General features: G+C 47.4%; 1 protein-coding gene across 6 annotated transcripts in view; it reads right to left on the bottom strand.

The window, feature by feature from the left end:
• PHTF2 (putative homeodomain transcription factor 2) overlaps window positions 1–13,627 on the bottom strand; it is a 67,183-nt gene extending 53,556 nt beyond the window's left edge. The window contains exons 1-3 of one of the 6 annotated variants that reach the window (XM_083811263.1): window positions 13,545–13,563; window positions 13,455–13,514; window positions 853–929 (exon numbers count right to left, since the gene is read on the bottom strand). In XM_083811263.1, coding sequence (XP_083667389.1) covers window positions 853–897 — 45 coding nt within the window. In that variant the 5' untranslated portion in view covers window positions 898–929; window positions 13,455–13,514; window positions 13,545–13,563. Of the gene's footprint in view, window positions 1–852; window positions 930–2,011; window positions 3,451–5,778; window positions 5,881–13,449 lie in introns of those variants that run through there. The other 5 variants (XM_083811266.1, XM_083811267.1, XM_083811262.1 and 2 more) reach the window with 5 other exon arrangements.
• Between the last annotated feature and the right edge of the window lie 266 nt (window positions 13,628–13,893).

The following is a 13,893-nucleotide window of genomic DNA, read 5'->3' on the forward strand; positions in this document are numbered from 1 at the left end:
TTTCAAAGACCAGTGACGTTATTCTCCTAAGAACACGATGCATACTCTCAAAAAGGGAGCCAGAGGTCCAAGGAAAACAATAACTTAATAAATCATAGACAGCCAAGGAAAAATGCAATAAAATCATCACACATTAAATTTCTATCTTAATGCAGAAGCGTATCTCAGAACTTAGAAAATTTTTCAGCTTTTTTAAAAAGAATTTAACTGAATAAGTTAACTGGCATACTAATGTCAAGAGAATATGGTAACTTGAAATCATCAAAATAATAAAACCAGGAGAGACATCAACATTATGTACAAACATGAGTCAAAAAAATACATCATGAGAAACTGTAACTCTGTATCTCCAAATGAGACCTCTGTTTTTCCCCTCTTCCCTGCTCCCTCACCTGTTTTTTCTTCTTAATTGACTTCTAAAGAGCTCTAACCCATCTCATTTGGCTTTGGATTACACAGATCCTTGATACTAGCAGAAAATGTTTTAATTCTTTCTCTGTACTTTAATACAATGATTCTTTTACATGCTACAGAGACAGCATTCTCCTCACAAGTACATTAACTAACATCATACTGAGAAAGAACATTTTCTTTCCTTTTTTTCCACAGTTTAAGTAGCCAAGGAGGTGAGGGAGTTTCAAAACAGACCTAAAGCTCTTCTATTCCATAAGATATGGTCACTAGGTATTTATTTACTTTTGGAAGAAAAGCTTCCAACTACTCACTGTGACACATACAATGCCAACCAACGATGCAGGTGTATTTTATATTTATTATACTTCACACACAAAATGCAATAAGCCAACTTTTAGGGGGTTATTAAGCCACCATAAAAACAAATAGAAAGCTTACCTTTTTCTGGTACCAAACTATAGCATCAGTTACTTTGGACGCCATTTATTCCACTGACTTCACACAGTCATTTTAGGCTGTTAACAGAAAAAGACAAAACTTTACTTCCACCTTCCAGAAGCAGGCCAACATACACAACGTAAAGATGCTCCCATTACACAGAGAACATGCTGAACAGCTACAATTACTTTACACCTTGCCTCATTACTATTTTAGTAAGAGTTAGTTGTTTTTTTTTTCCTCTAAGAAAACAGAAAACTGTGAATCTGCTGCTACAGGACAAGAGAAGCCTCAGTTTTGTCCTTCATCTCCAGTACAGCACAAGTGGCACACAGACTGAGCTTCCTTATCGCAGGAGAATCTCAGAGTTTTATTAAAAGCAGCACTTCCCCTCTTCTTTTTTGATCTGTTAAGCAATCCATAGTTATTACCACAAAAAAATTCTGAAGTCAAGACAAACGTGTTAGAAAATGCAAGAAAATTTCATGCACGCTATTAGGTATTTTGGGGGGAAAAAGGCAGGGCTGATTACAAAAATAACCCTGCTGATTGCAAAATACACACACTCATGAAAACAGTAGCCTAAAGCTAAGTCAAAAGAAGAAAACAAGAGTGGTATTTTTGTTTAATAGTAAAAAGTAGGATTTTTTTTTAAATCATTGAAACTAATGACAGTGATATCAAACAGCAATTCTGTTTGATACAGAACAGCAGGAGGAGGAGGAGAAGTGGTAGTTTTCCCCCCGAACTACGCAACAAGAATTCTTCTAAGATCTCACACTCTCAATAAAAAGTGTGACTAAAGGGCATGTTTCTGATAGCATCATACAATTTCAACAGTAGTATTGCACCTTACATTTCTTCGGGAAAAGGAAACAGTTCTTTTTAAATTTGTAGGCAATTTTTATAGGGAGAGATTAAAAATGATCTTTCTCTTTAAAAGCAAGAGAAAATAGATTTGTTTACATTATTTGCACATACAGGAAAGGCAAAGAAAAATATAATGTCCAACAGATGAAACTCTGCAACTGATTAAGACAAAAAAGCCTTTATGAAATGCCTAAGTACTAAGATAACGTCTGACATGGTATTACACGTTCATCCCCACCAAAAATTTGGCAGTTCTGGGGAAAGAAAGAAAAAGGAGCGATGAGACTACCTGCTCATACAGCTGTCTGTATGAACACCGCCAATAATGCTCCGTCTACAAAAGCCCCATCGATGTTCCCAGCCTTCCAAGCATGTCTCGAGACCCTTGGGAAGACTCGGTTCTGCGCTGAAGCCTGTTTATTCAGTCTTCCCTGGCTTGTGTGTGGATGTACTCTTATTTTACACAGTGTGTTACTTTAAAAGACGCTGTGTTTTAAGTTGGAATATGTACGATAAACACTGCAGTACAGACCTGCAACAAATAGATTGATTTTATACCAGCTCCTGGCAATCTCTAAGAAACATAACGCAACACGTTTCCATCTTTCACAAACCTTTTTCTAAAGAAAACAAATACCCCAAAGGTACTATAGTTAAGATTTTTACCAGCAGAACTCCAATATCCTTCATAAAATGTTAAAGAAGATTACACCCCCACAAAAAGAAACATCTCTGACCAAGCTTAGAGAGCCTCTTATATATTTCAGAATTACCAGCACACTGACTTGTGGCGCAGATGGGCAAGGAGAACCATGAGATTTTCCCACTGAGGTAATATCATCACACAAGCCACAGCAAGTCAGCTGAAGCTGGACGCCATGACGTGTGTCAAGACCTGTAACTGGGTTTCTGACCCACCTGCTTCCGATAATAGCAGCAAGTTAACTAAGAGCAACTATCAGGGATTAAGAATTTATTGGCACTATAAAGATAAAAATACTTCTGTCACTTAAAACAGAGCCTTTGCTATAACTTGGCATATTACAGACCTCACCCTTCTTTCTCACCCACACAAAGGTTAAAATAGGATTTCTTTTCTTGTTTGCAAGCATTCAGGTAAGCTTAAATATAAAATAATTGGCTACACTGGACTACAGACTCAAAGCAAAGCCCTCAGACAAGTGTAACTGCTGCACGTAACGTGACCTACGTGTGCACAGCTCCCACGAAGGCAGCCCCGCTGCTTGTGGAAGAACCTACACACAAAGAATCCCGTACAGATTTTGATCTCACCTGCAGCCCTCACCTTCTCCTCCCTTGTGAATTCATCATCTTGGAGGATTTTGAATTCCTCCTCTTTTCTACTGCAGCAACCTGTTCCCCCACATCCAACATAACCTGCTTCTTACCACCGTAACTACAGGCGAAGAAAACGGTTGTAGAAACTCATTATCAGCAGCAATTGAAAGAAACGTTTAGCTTACACAGGAAGCTTTACCTCAAGAGATACATTAACTTCATCTTCCCCTCTACAAGTCAGTGATTGCTCAGGAAACCAGCACTACCTTGTGAATCCCACACTTCCAGCTGCAGCAAATATGGCTGAGAGCAGACAAGGCATTTTCAAGGCAGCAACCCTTTTTTTGCAGCAGCTCTCCAGCTCACCCAAAACCCCTTTGCCTCAAGAAAAGATTACATCACAAAACTATAATAAAACTATTTTATTACACTTGTTTTATTTGATTCCTTTCAACAATCCTGTTACTTAGATTACACAGTTTTCATATTTTTAAAAAACTCCATTAAGCACCTCACACAGTCCAGTCTAGTGTTATTTAACGCACTGTTGAACTCCACAGCACGCAGTTGCCAAGAAGATATCACAAGATCATAGGACTGATGTTGTCTCACGAGCTTCACAGAGGCTGGTGTGCTAAGTAAAAAAGCCTCTACCAGGAAATATCACATCCTTCCTCAGGAGATATACGACACTTTCTGATGCAGCACTGAAACAAAAGATGACAAAACGCGTTCAATTATTTCCAGACACTGTTTCTGCTTGAAGAGCCTGGGATTTGTCTCTCTTTTTCAAGACAACATAACGAGTTTGATACGTTTGGCCTGAAGGTAACTTCTCTGGATGAGAGACTGATGGCAACAATTGAAGACGTTTAAGCTGCTGCCCTGGCTCTGACTCTGCGCATCTGCCCACAGCTCACCGAACACCCCGACAGGAGACTGAGACCATTTCAGGACTCCGCACATTTCTTGCAAATTACTATTTTATTCAGCTGACAATTTGTATGACATTGATCCTGAAGTCAGACCGGAGAGGCTGGGCTCTGAGGCACATCCACGCCAAATGGGCAGAATGAGCAAAGCGAAGCAGCTGATACACATCTGCAGCCCCACCAGAGCACTGCCATTCTTCTGCCTCGCTCTCCACCCATCCTCCCCGTTTGTTTCACGTTATATGGCAAATGCACGCCCTGGGGCAAGGAGCAGCTTTTGCACTCAGCTGCACATCTTGCGCAGGGCCACTGCAGCAAGATGAGCTTCATCTTAACTGGTTGGAGACTTAAGAGCAGCATCAAGGATAATGCCAGCTTCAGAGATAAGATGAAACACGTAACAGCCTGAGCCCAACATCCCAACCATTAACATTACGAATAACAAGCAATAGCCTTCGATGAAATTCATTACTTGCTTAAAACTAAAACCAGATGACTACCTTGTTTTGTTGATCCTTATTCAGATGTTTCTTAGCTGTTTCTTTTCCATTTCACAGCATAATTATAATTCCCTTTAAATAAGCACACGCTACACCTTGCAATCAAGTGAGCAATTTCTTCAAAAGCTACCAAAACGTGTATTTAGATATCTTCAGCTATTTAAATGCTCAGTCGAGCAGTGCACAATATTTAAGACAGGATTAGATACTACACTATACACTTTAATGAATTCAAAATAAGTATATTTTAAAACCTTACTCGTATCCAAAATGTTTTGGAGTCCAAGGCAAGACATAAATGCAAACCTTTCTAAATGACAGCCTACAGCAAACAAAATCTATTTGAAGCCTGAGGGAAGTTCAGAATAAAGCTGTGGTCCTCAGACTAACAAAGGCCAAAACAATGACTTACAAATTCTGGAAGACTATACAGGATTAACCAGTGTCAAGACAAAGAACGTCATTAAAAACACAACACAGGCAAGGAATGAGTGGCAAATAGCTGTTTCTCCAGCCTGAAACACCGTGAACCACTAAGTGTTCCAAGGAGCCTCTTTCCTTTACAGCAATGCTAACCCGAACGGTCAGGACACCATCCAACACTGAGTCAAAACGTGAAGGTCCAAGTTAACGTTATCAACAGGTTGTTGTCGTTTTCTGATGTTTGAAGTTAAGAAGCCCAGTGAACAGCTTAGTCACGTTGTGCATCCCCTACTGACTGAAAACTTACGTCATGAGAGAAGAAACGAGGAGGCACCAGCGTACAGCAGACACACCGCTGCCACTCACCAGGAGTCGTCCTTCCTGGACTCAGATCCTGGGGGCCGTGCCACTACCAAGAGGATTAGACCCTTGAAGCAGTGTTTCAAATGACACATTCTTTTCATGGGCATTACAAATAAATCATTAAACCCACACTTCCCTTTCTAAAAGGAACATCAAACGCCATATAATGCTCTCAGTGTTCCCTTCAAGCACTTTATCTATGCGGCGCTCTCCTCAAAACAGCCTTTCAGAATTGCAAATGGTACGGAAGCAAATGAGAAACGTGTCACACCTTTCGGTGGAAATGTTATCGCGTTGCTTTCGGCTAGCCTTAACAAAATCTGGACCAGACAAAGGGACGAGGAAGAAAAAAAAAATCAGACACTGCTAACCTAACGACTAGATCTAGCGGCCTGCAGGAAAATACTCTTGCTGCCGTGCCAGCCGAGGCCCCCCAGGTTGCTGCCTTGCAAGACAGTTTGCAAACAGAAAGGAATTAACATACTTGCTTTCCCAAAGGAACAGCATGGTAGCTTGTAAATAAAAAGGAATTAACATACTTGCTTTCCCGAAAGAACACCAAGTCTGCTAAATTTGGATACAGGCGTTCTTAAGAGATTGTTCATGGGCTGGATTCTCAAGCCTTGTTCTTCACCCTGCCTCTAAATTTAAAGGGAAAAGAAAAAAAAAAAGCATCAAACATCCTGAGATATTTGTTTGGGAAGTTTGGTCGGTGGAGGATTTTATCAGGCCAACAGCAACATCAGTATGGTGGCTGTATACCAAGCCCTGTTCTTCACCAGCACAGACTTACCACACGTGATACATCACGCCATGAGGTACGTGGCAGCACAGCCATACCTGCCCTTGCCTCAGGTAAGGTGTCAGTTTTTAAAAACCACTACTCTCTCAGGCCTCTCAACTTTGCCCACAACCACAGCATTTGACCCACTTCTGCTACTACTTGTTCGTTCACACGCGCTCATACCCATTAGCACTTACTGCCATCCGAAGCAGAAAGTTGTCACACCTACAGCTTTGGCACAGAGCACGCAGAGAGAATCACTTCTCAAATCTGGATGGAAAGGAGGCTGGACTTCGCCATCTGCACTTCCACAACTGACAGCTCCGAAATCTGAAGGGCAGACTAGCAAGAGAGTAGCACAGGGAACGACCGTCTCCCAGGGAAAATTTGCTTTGCCAGTGAATTACACAACTGTCTGGGAAATAGTAGCAAAACGTTGAGCATCGGGGTTTCTGAGATTTATTTCAGGTTGTGGGAAAAGAACATCACGTGCAGTTGCTGCAGCTCCTGCAGCCATTTCTGGGATCTCTGCCTCAGCCTTAAGGTCTGTGCAAGTTTCCTAATTTTGTTACATAACCGCTTTCTTCTCAGGGCTCCCTTTGAAACGCCGTGGCACGATTTCATAGCTACCTCATTCACAAAAGTGCTGGAGAAGGGCTCTGCGCCGAGCAGTCCAGGACCCACACCTCCCAGAACTTGCTTCTGAGCCTGGCGCAGTGCGTATTAAACAGCAAAATGTTCCTGATATTTAATCACGCTCTGCTGTTTAATAAGGTGAGAAAATTCAAGCCTGTAAAGGGGATTAAAACGAAGGTAATTTTGCCTCTTATAAGAGATGTTAGTTACAAAATTGCTGTCAATCCAAACGCAGTAATTGCCGTCAGCATCCTAGATCTACAAGGCATTTCTAAAAATGTCACATCTTTTAAAAAGTAATTAAACAGCATACAGCTGATGGCAAGTTCTGCTCTTTTTAATTCCTGGGTTTTGTAGTGAATATTGCATGCAGACATAGGATATATATACCCTGTTACACCCTACATTTGCAGTCTTACAATGAGAAACCCCTCAAAGAAATGCTGAAAAAAATCCAATATACAGTGGCCACCTTGAAATAAAATGCAGCGCTCCCGCTCTCCTTCTCGTAGCTCCCAATACCTCGGCGATTTCCTGCGAGAAACCCTGCTCACTGGAAATACCTGCTGCTGTTCAGCCAGCCGTGTTTATCTGTCACCAGGCAATGCAAGGCAGAGCTGTGGCTTCTCGAGGAGCACAGTCAGGAAGTCAGAAACCGCTCCTGAATGGGCAACTTTACATCATGCTCTCCAAATAGCAACCTGGCAAGTTTCTGCAGCAGCTCAGGCACCGAGTGGCTGAGCTGTAAGACGCAGCAGCCCCTCAGAACAGCTTCCACCCTTCTAGAGCAATTCAAAAGCCGAGACTATTTTTTTTTTTTAAGTCTCCGAGTGCTCCAAGCAAGGGACTCCCGAGCAACAAGCCCTACACATGTATCTGGCACGCTCCTCAGAACCGTCATTAAAAATGGAACACCAGTCTGCCTGCAAGCCTATCTGATAGGGGGTAATCAGGGCCCTTTCTGCAACGGAAGCTCATGTCTTCGTCTATCAGCATTTTTGAACATGTCAAACTCGCTGATAAACCAGAGCAAGCGATAAAGCAGACGCAGGCTTTCAAAGAGCCTTTGGAAGGGCGGCCAGGACTTGTGAATAGAGTGCTGTGTGTGAAAAGCGAACGCTGCCACAGACTAAAAAGCAGCCAGGAAACTGAACACGATTTTGAGGTCAATGCTCTTCGCTGCCATGGGCTGCTTGGATAATGAGGATTAACCCAGCCCGAATAAAACCACACTCACACCGAGTCCTCCTAGTCTTGATGCTCCCCCCTAGCTTGCTCGTGTCAGGCCACACAGCGGTGACAGAGGCAGGCAGGCAGCGCCCTGTTCTGCATGCACCAGCAGCTCGCTCCTCCTGGAGGTTTACAGGTAAAGCAGCAGGGCGAGAGCACCGCGGGACCTCCAGCTTCGCACGAAATCCAACCGCGAGACCTCTGCGGGACCGGCACGCCGAGACATCCATCACGCTGCTGCAGCAGGTGCTGACGGCTGACGTTAGCTGGGGATGCCGCACGTTCCTCTGGCTGCCCGAGCTCTGCCAGGAGAACCTGGAGCAGCTAGGGGAGATGGGATCGTTCAGCCTGGAGAAGAGGAGGCTCAGGGGAGACCTTATCACTCTCTACAGGTACCTTAAAGGAGGCTGTAAAGAGGTGGGGGTTGGTCTATTCTCCCACGTGCCTGGTGACAGGACGAGGGGGAATGGGCTAAAGTTGCCCCAGGGGAGGTTTAGGTTGGATATTAGGAGGAACTTCTTTACTGAAAGGGTTGTTAGGCATTGGAATGGGCTGCCCAGAGAGGTGGTTGAGTCACCATCCCTGGAGCTCTTTAAAAGACGTTTAGATGTTGACCTTAGTGATATGGTTTAGTGGAGGACTTGTTAGTGTTAGGTCAGAGGTTGGACTCGGTGCTCTTGGAGGCCTCTTCCAACCTAGACGATTCTGTGGTTCTGTGAAGACGCTCAAGGTGCTCCCGGAGCCAACAGAGGAGGTCAGCGGGGCTCAGGGGGTGTTGAAGTCGTTCAAAACACCCCGAGACAGGTCTCCACCTGCACCCTTCCCGTGTAGCAGAGTTAACCCTTCTCTGAGCAAAGTTAACCGGGACCAACTCAGGCTGTTGCCCTTCCCTCCTGCCCCTACCCAGACCAGCAGCCTAGCATTTTAACAAAGCAACAAGTCCTTAAATTGAGGGAGCTTGCCCTATAATTGCAGGCCTCAAGCTGCTGTAAATAGGCCCAGCAATGCTCACTGTATTCATCTGTCATGCATCGGAGAAGAAAAGAACTGAAGTAGTAACATTTCCAAACGGCAATTCATCTTACATGAGCAAAGCTTAAGATGGATCAACTTTACCAACGAATAGGCGGTATAAAAACGGAATTTAATATCGACAGTGCACATTTGGTCTGTAGGACAGGTGAGAAGTGGACTACCTGCACCACACGACCTTAAAATCAGGTGTCCGGGAAGGAGACGAGGTGGCTCTGCGAGCTCTTCCATTCACCACACTACAGTCAGAAGAGCAGAGACACCTGAAGAGATGCGGAAAGGCAAGGAAAATACTGGGGTGCTGTCCCCTGTTGAGGCAGGGGCATATGGACAGAAAAGTAAGGACTTAAAAATTAAATAAGACCTTAATAAACACACAGGAAAATAGAGTAAAGAAACTAACAGCTTCTAATAATTCAGGGAACTTGAGGCTGAGCTTGAAGTAAAGCAAAGCCAAACTTTTAACAGAGAAATATTATGTTGCAACACAATCGTGCTGTCAAATCCGCTGCCACAGGAAGTCACTGAAGCCAAGGGTTTTACTCAGATTCAAGCAGAAAACAGTTATTTAAGCACGTAACAACGCTGAGGAAAAAATAACACACGCAGCTGAAGGAACCTCAAGTTTCACAGCCCGGGACACAGCACAACATCCCGAGAGATCACCAAGGTGTATTTGGCCGCACAAATACTGGTCCCAACCCAATCCCACAGCGGCCAGCTGCGAATGCCAAGGGAAGAGCACAAGCAACAACCAAACCAAACCAAACCGTGCCTTAAGCGAGCTGAATGCTCCATGCTGTTCAGCTGTCTTAGGGCTGGCATCTGCCAAGCACCTAACCCCAAAAAGCATCCGGCGCTGGCCAGCTCCCAAAGCACAAGGCATGCCTGACGTCGTCTCTGATGCTGTACGCTTTTCATTTCTTCTCCCACCTTGCAATTTTATCTTTGAGAACAACAAATTTATTTGCAAAAACAGAAGCTCAGCCCAGTGCTTGGAGTCAGTCCAGGCAGCGTGTCGTCCCGACCCACGGGAACGTGTCTACCACGACCACGTCAAGTGATAGGAGGATAAAGCCGGAACGCTGCGTCTCTCTTTTAAACAGCAGTCCCAGTAACAGCGAATTTCAGTAAATCCCCTTGGCACACTTAAATTAAGAAATGAGAGAACAGTTCTATGAATTCTCTGATACCCTCCCCTCAGTTAAAAATAAATGAATCTACATTTCCAGATTTCTTGGTAACATCGTGGATATCTGTATATACGCACGCCTGGTTGCTCCAACTTTGAAGCTGGCCCTGCTTCCAAGTTTGGACACAGCACGTGACTTCCAGAGACCCCTTTCAACCTATATTATTCTGTTTATACATGAAACATTCCCAAACATGACATAGCAATGCATTATAACCCTCATTATAACTAGGGATTGCAATTTGGATTCCCTTATAGGCAATTTATTATGCTCTTTGTATTCCTTTCACAAATTCGAGTTTAATTTCTTCACGTAGTTAACTGTTTCCTCTGCACCCACTCCCACAGACCTTTACAAGCAGCAGCACAATAAACTCAAACAAGGACACATGACATTGAACGCTTCCAAAGCCTTTGCTTTTTGACCACCATTGTAGAGTTAGCGGTGGCCAGCTGTCCTTGGACAGGCAGGACGAGCAGCACTCCAACACAGGTAGCCCAAGACTTCTGCTTCCTTCATAAAACAGAAAATAATGTTTAGGAAACCCACGCAGGCCTGCACTGTTCCGTGGGCAGACGCAGTTACTGATCTGTGGCTGTTGCTGCTAAGAAGCACCCCAGCAGTCGCACCCCACCCGCACCACCGGCTGCCCAGCTCGGCGTGCAACCAGGAGCCACCCCGGTCCTGAAGCACCACGTAACCTCTTTCTCCTGGTGGGAGCGTGACTTTGGAACAACGCTTGCCAAGAGCTTCATAAAAACTTGTCACTCTGCAGGTACTTAATGTCTTTCAGTTGCCCTTAAATTTGGTGGTGCCATCTGACGGACTAAAGGAGTTATTCAAACAGCAGAAGACCAACAAAGGAAGTAATTGTATGGGTCTTGTGCCCTTGGTAAGCCCAGCTAAAAATGCACGTAAACTCTTAGGTCATGAACCTGCAGAGCCTGCCATTTGTTACACACACAACTCCCTCAAAGACCCCGAACCACCTGTGAACGTCAACACACTCACTCACGAGAGACCTGAGGAAAGGAAAATAAATGATACTGCTAGTTCTCTCACAACACTTCTACTACAAGGAGTAAGACACGATCTTCCAAAAGGCGTGGGAGGAGAGCATACACACCTTGGGAGACCTGGGACAGAACCAATGTCCGCTGCTTTCCAGTGACCCCTGCCAGCTACAACGGGAACAGCACTGCTCAGCTCCAGGAGCCGCCGCGGCCACCAACCTGCTCCCACCCAGCCACCGAAGCCTCTTCACCTCATCCGCACGCTCCTCAAAGCACAGCAAGATCCTGCGTCCCACTCCGAAGCTCTCCCAGGACCCACACCGCTATTTGGGCAGCCGTGGGTGCAGCTGGGACAACCGCCGGGGCGAGACGAGCAAACTGCTCTGGGAGAACTGACCAACCGGTGGCTTATTCGCCCGTCTCACTGCACGTAACGCGAGAGGAAAAACATCCTACTGCAAACACTGAATTCAACCAAGCAGGTTTCCAAATTCTTCTTCGGATGACTCAGAGTCTATTTCGCCCTTTATAATATTTATACCCAGAACACAAACATACGTTGGCACCAAAACATAGCAACAGAAAATCCAACTGCATAAATGTTCCTCTTTAAAAGGGGACCAGGACCTTAAACGCACCGCTTCCAAGCACCGCTCTCAACCTTCGCTTGCAAAAATGAAAATTGTTGGCGAATACCGTACAGGAGAGCTCTGGGGGGAAAAAAACCATCAGAAGTGACAGAAGTATGATGTGCGTACGGACATCAGCTCGTAAACACCTTACCAGAACAAAAATAAGGCTTCTCGGAAAAGGATTATCCTTCCCAGGGAGTCGCAAAGAAAGAGGCAAATCAAAGGAGATGGCTAAAACCTTCCGAGCTACAGAAATAGCCAAATCCACAGAGCTATTTATAACCCAGAGATTTACTCGCTGACCACTTTTAGCCTCCAAGCCCAGCAAAACAAAATCATCTCATGCCAAGCGGCACCGCACACAACAGAAACGTGTCCTCCTGCCACCGAGCGACTGTCCTAACCACGGCCCAAGACACCGGGGCTGCCTCGCGAGGATTAACGGGTTATTTCAAGCAATGCACTTCTCCCCGATAGAACAGACACCACCAGCTGTTTATCAGCATCAACAGGAAGATGTAAGTGGGCAAATTACCGATGACACACATCATTCCTATTAGAGACGTGGTGCGCCCAAACCCCGGCACGAGCTGCGTTTTCTGCAGGGATGTTTCATCGGGAAGAATTTCAGAACTTTAATTAAAGCGCTCGCAACAAGTCGGGTTTTCCAATTAATTACTTTCTTCGGTTAATTATATCGCAGATGGGTAAGATGCTGGCAGATTTGGAACGAAATGAGGTGGTGGCGCGGCTTTTCAAGTGACCAGTGATATGTAAAGGCTGTAAAAGACGGAGTGCCAAGAGTGGGGCTTAAGAATAAGGGCTCAGAGCGTCACTACACCTGATGCACCTGAGCTATGCACGCTCGGGGTGTGCGCAGAACAAAAGCGGCCAACACCTGGACGGCTCTGCTACCGGTAACCATTTCCCCAAGTGCTCTCGCCTTTGTTTCTCATAGGGGAAAAAAAAAAAAGAAATAGCAAGTGAAGAACTTAGCAGGAAACAATACGACGGAAGAAAATGTAAGGCACGGGAAGCGCAGCCCGGCGTTTGGCTTCCAGGGAAAGGCGGGCACAGCGTGAGGTGCGGGCGGGCTGGTGCGGGGAGGGGGAATAAAACGGTAATAAAGTGGGGGGGGGGGGGGGGGGCGGCGGCGGGAAGGGACCGAAAGGCAGCCGGGGGGGGGGGGGGGGGCTGGGATGGAGAGGTCGGAATTGAGGAGATGGGGGGCGAGGGGCTGAGGGGGGGGGGCCGAGGGGCTGGGGGGGGGGCCGAGGGGCTGGGGGGGGGGGCGAGGGGCTGAGGGGGGGGGGCGAGGGGCTGGGGGGGAGGAGAGGGGCTGGGGGGGAGGAGGGGGGCTGGGGGGGAGGAGGGGGGCTGGGGGGGAGGAGGGGGGCTGGGGGGGAGGAGGGGGGCTGGGGGGGAGGAGGGGGGCTGGGGGGGAGGAGAGCCCCAGCTCCGGCCCCAGCCCCCGATCGCCGCCCTCCCCTCCTCACGGCCGGGCCGGGGGAGGCCGCGGGCCTCAACCCACCGCCGCCGTAAGGGCCCCCGCTGAGGGGCCGCGGGGCCGGGCCCTTCCCCAGCCCCTTCCCCCGGTCCCGTCACGGTCCCGTCACGGCCCCCCCAAGGGCGAAGCAGGCGCCCACGGCTCCCCCCGGAGGCTGAGGGGAAGGGGGAGGAGGGTCCCGACCTTACCGCCTGCCCGGCGCCGCGCCTCGGCAGCGCTCGGTGCCGTTCGGGTCCGTTCGGCTCCGCTCGGGTCCGCTCGGGTCCGTTCGGGTCCGTTCGGGTCCGTTCGGGTCCGCTCGGCTCCGCCAACGGCAGCGCGGGGAGCGCGAGACTGAGAGGAGGCAACAGCTGTGGGAGGGGAGGGGGGGGGGGGGAGCGAGGCGCGCGCCGCGGGGGCGGGGCCGCGGCACCTCAGTCGTGCAGTCCCCGCCCACCTCGGTGGGAGGAGGGGGGGATCGAGGGGTGAGTGGCGGCTGTGCTGTCCAATGAGAGAGGGAGGTGGGTGGGGTTGTGGTTGGTGGGTGGTTCTTTATGGTGTGGGGCGGGCGGAGTGATAGGCAGCCGCACGCACGAATGGGCGGTGAGGAGGAGGGAGGGAGGCGGGATGAAAGGCAAGCCGCAGCCA

Source organism: Anser anser, assembly GCF_964211835.1.
Source record: "Anser anser genome assembly, chromosome: 1".
Lineage (NCBI taxonomy): Eukaryota > Metazoa > Chordata > Aves > Anseriformes > Anatidae > Anser > Anser anser.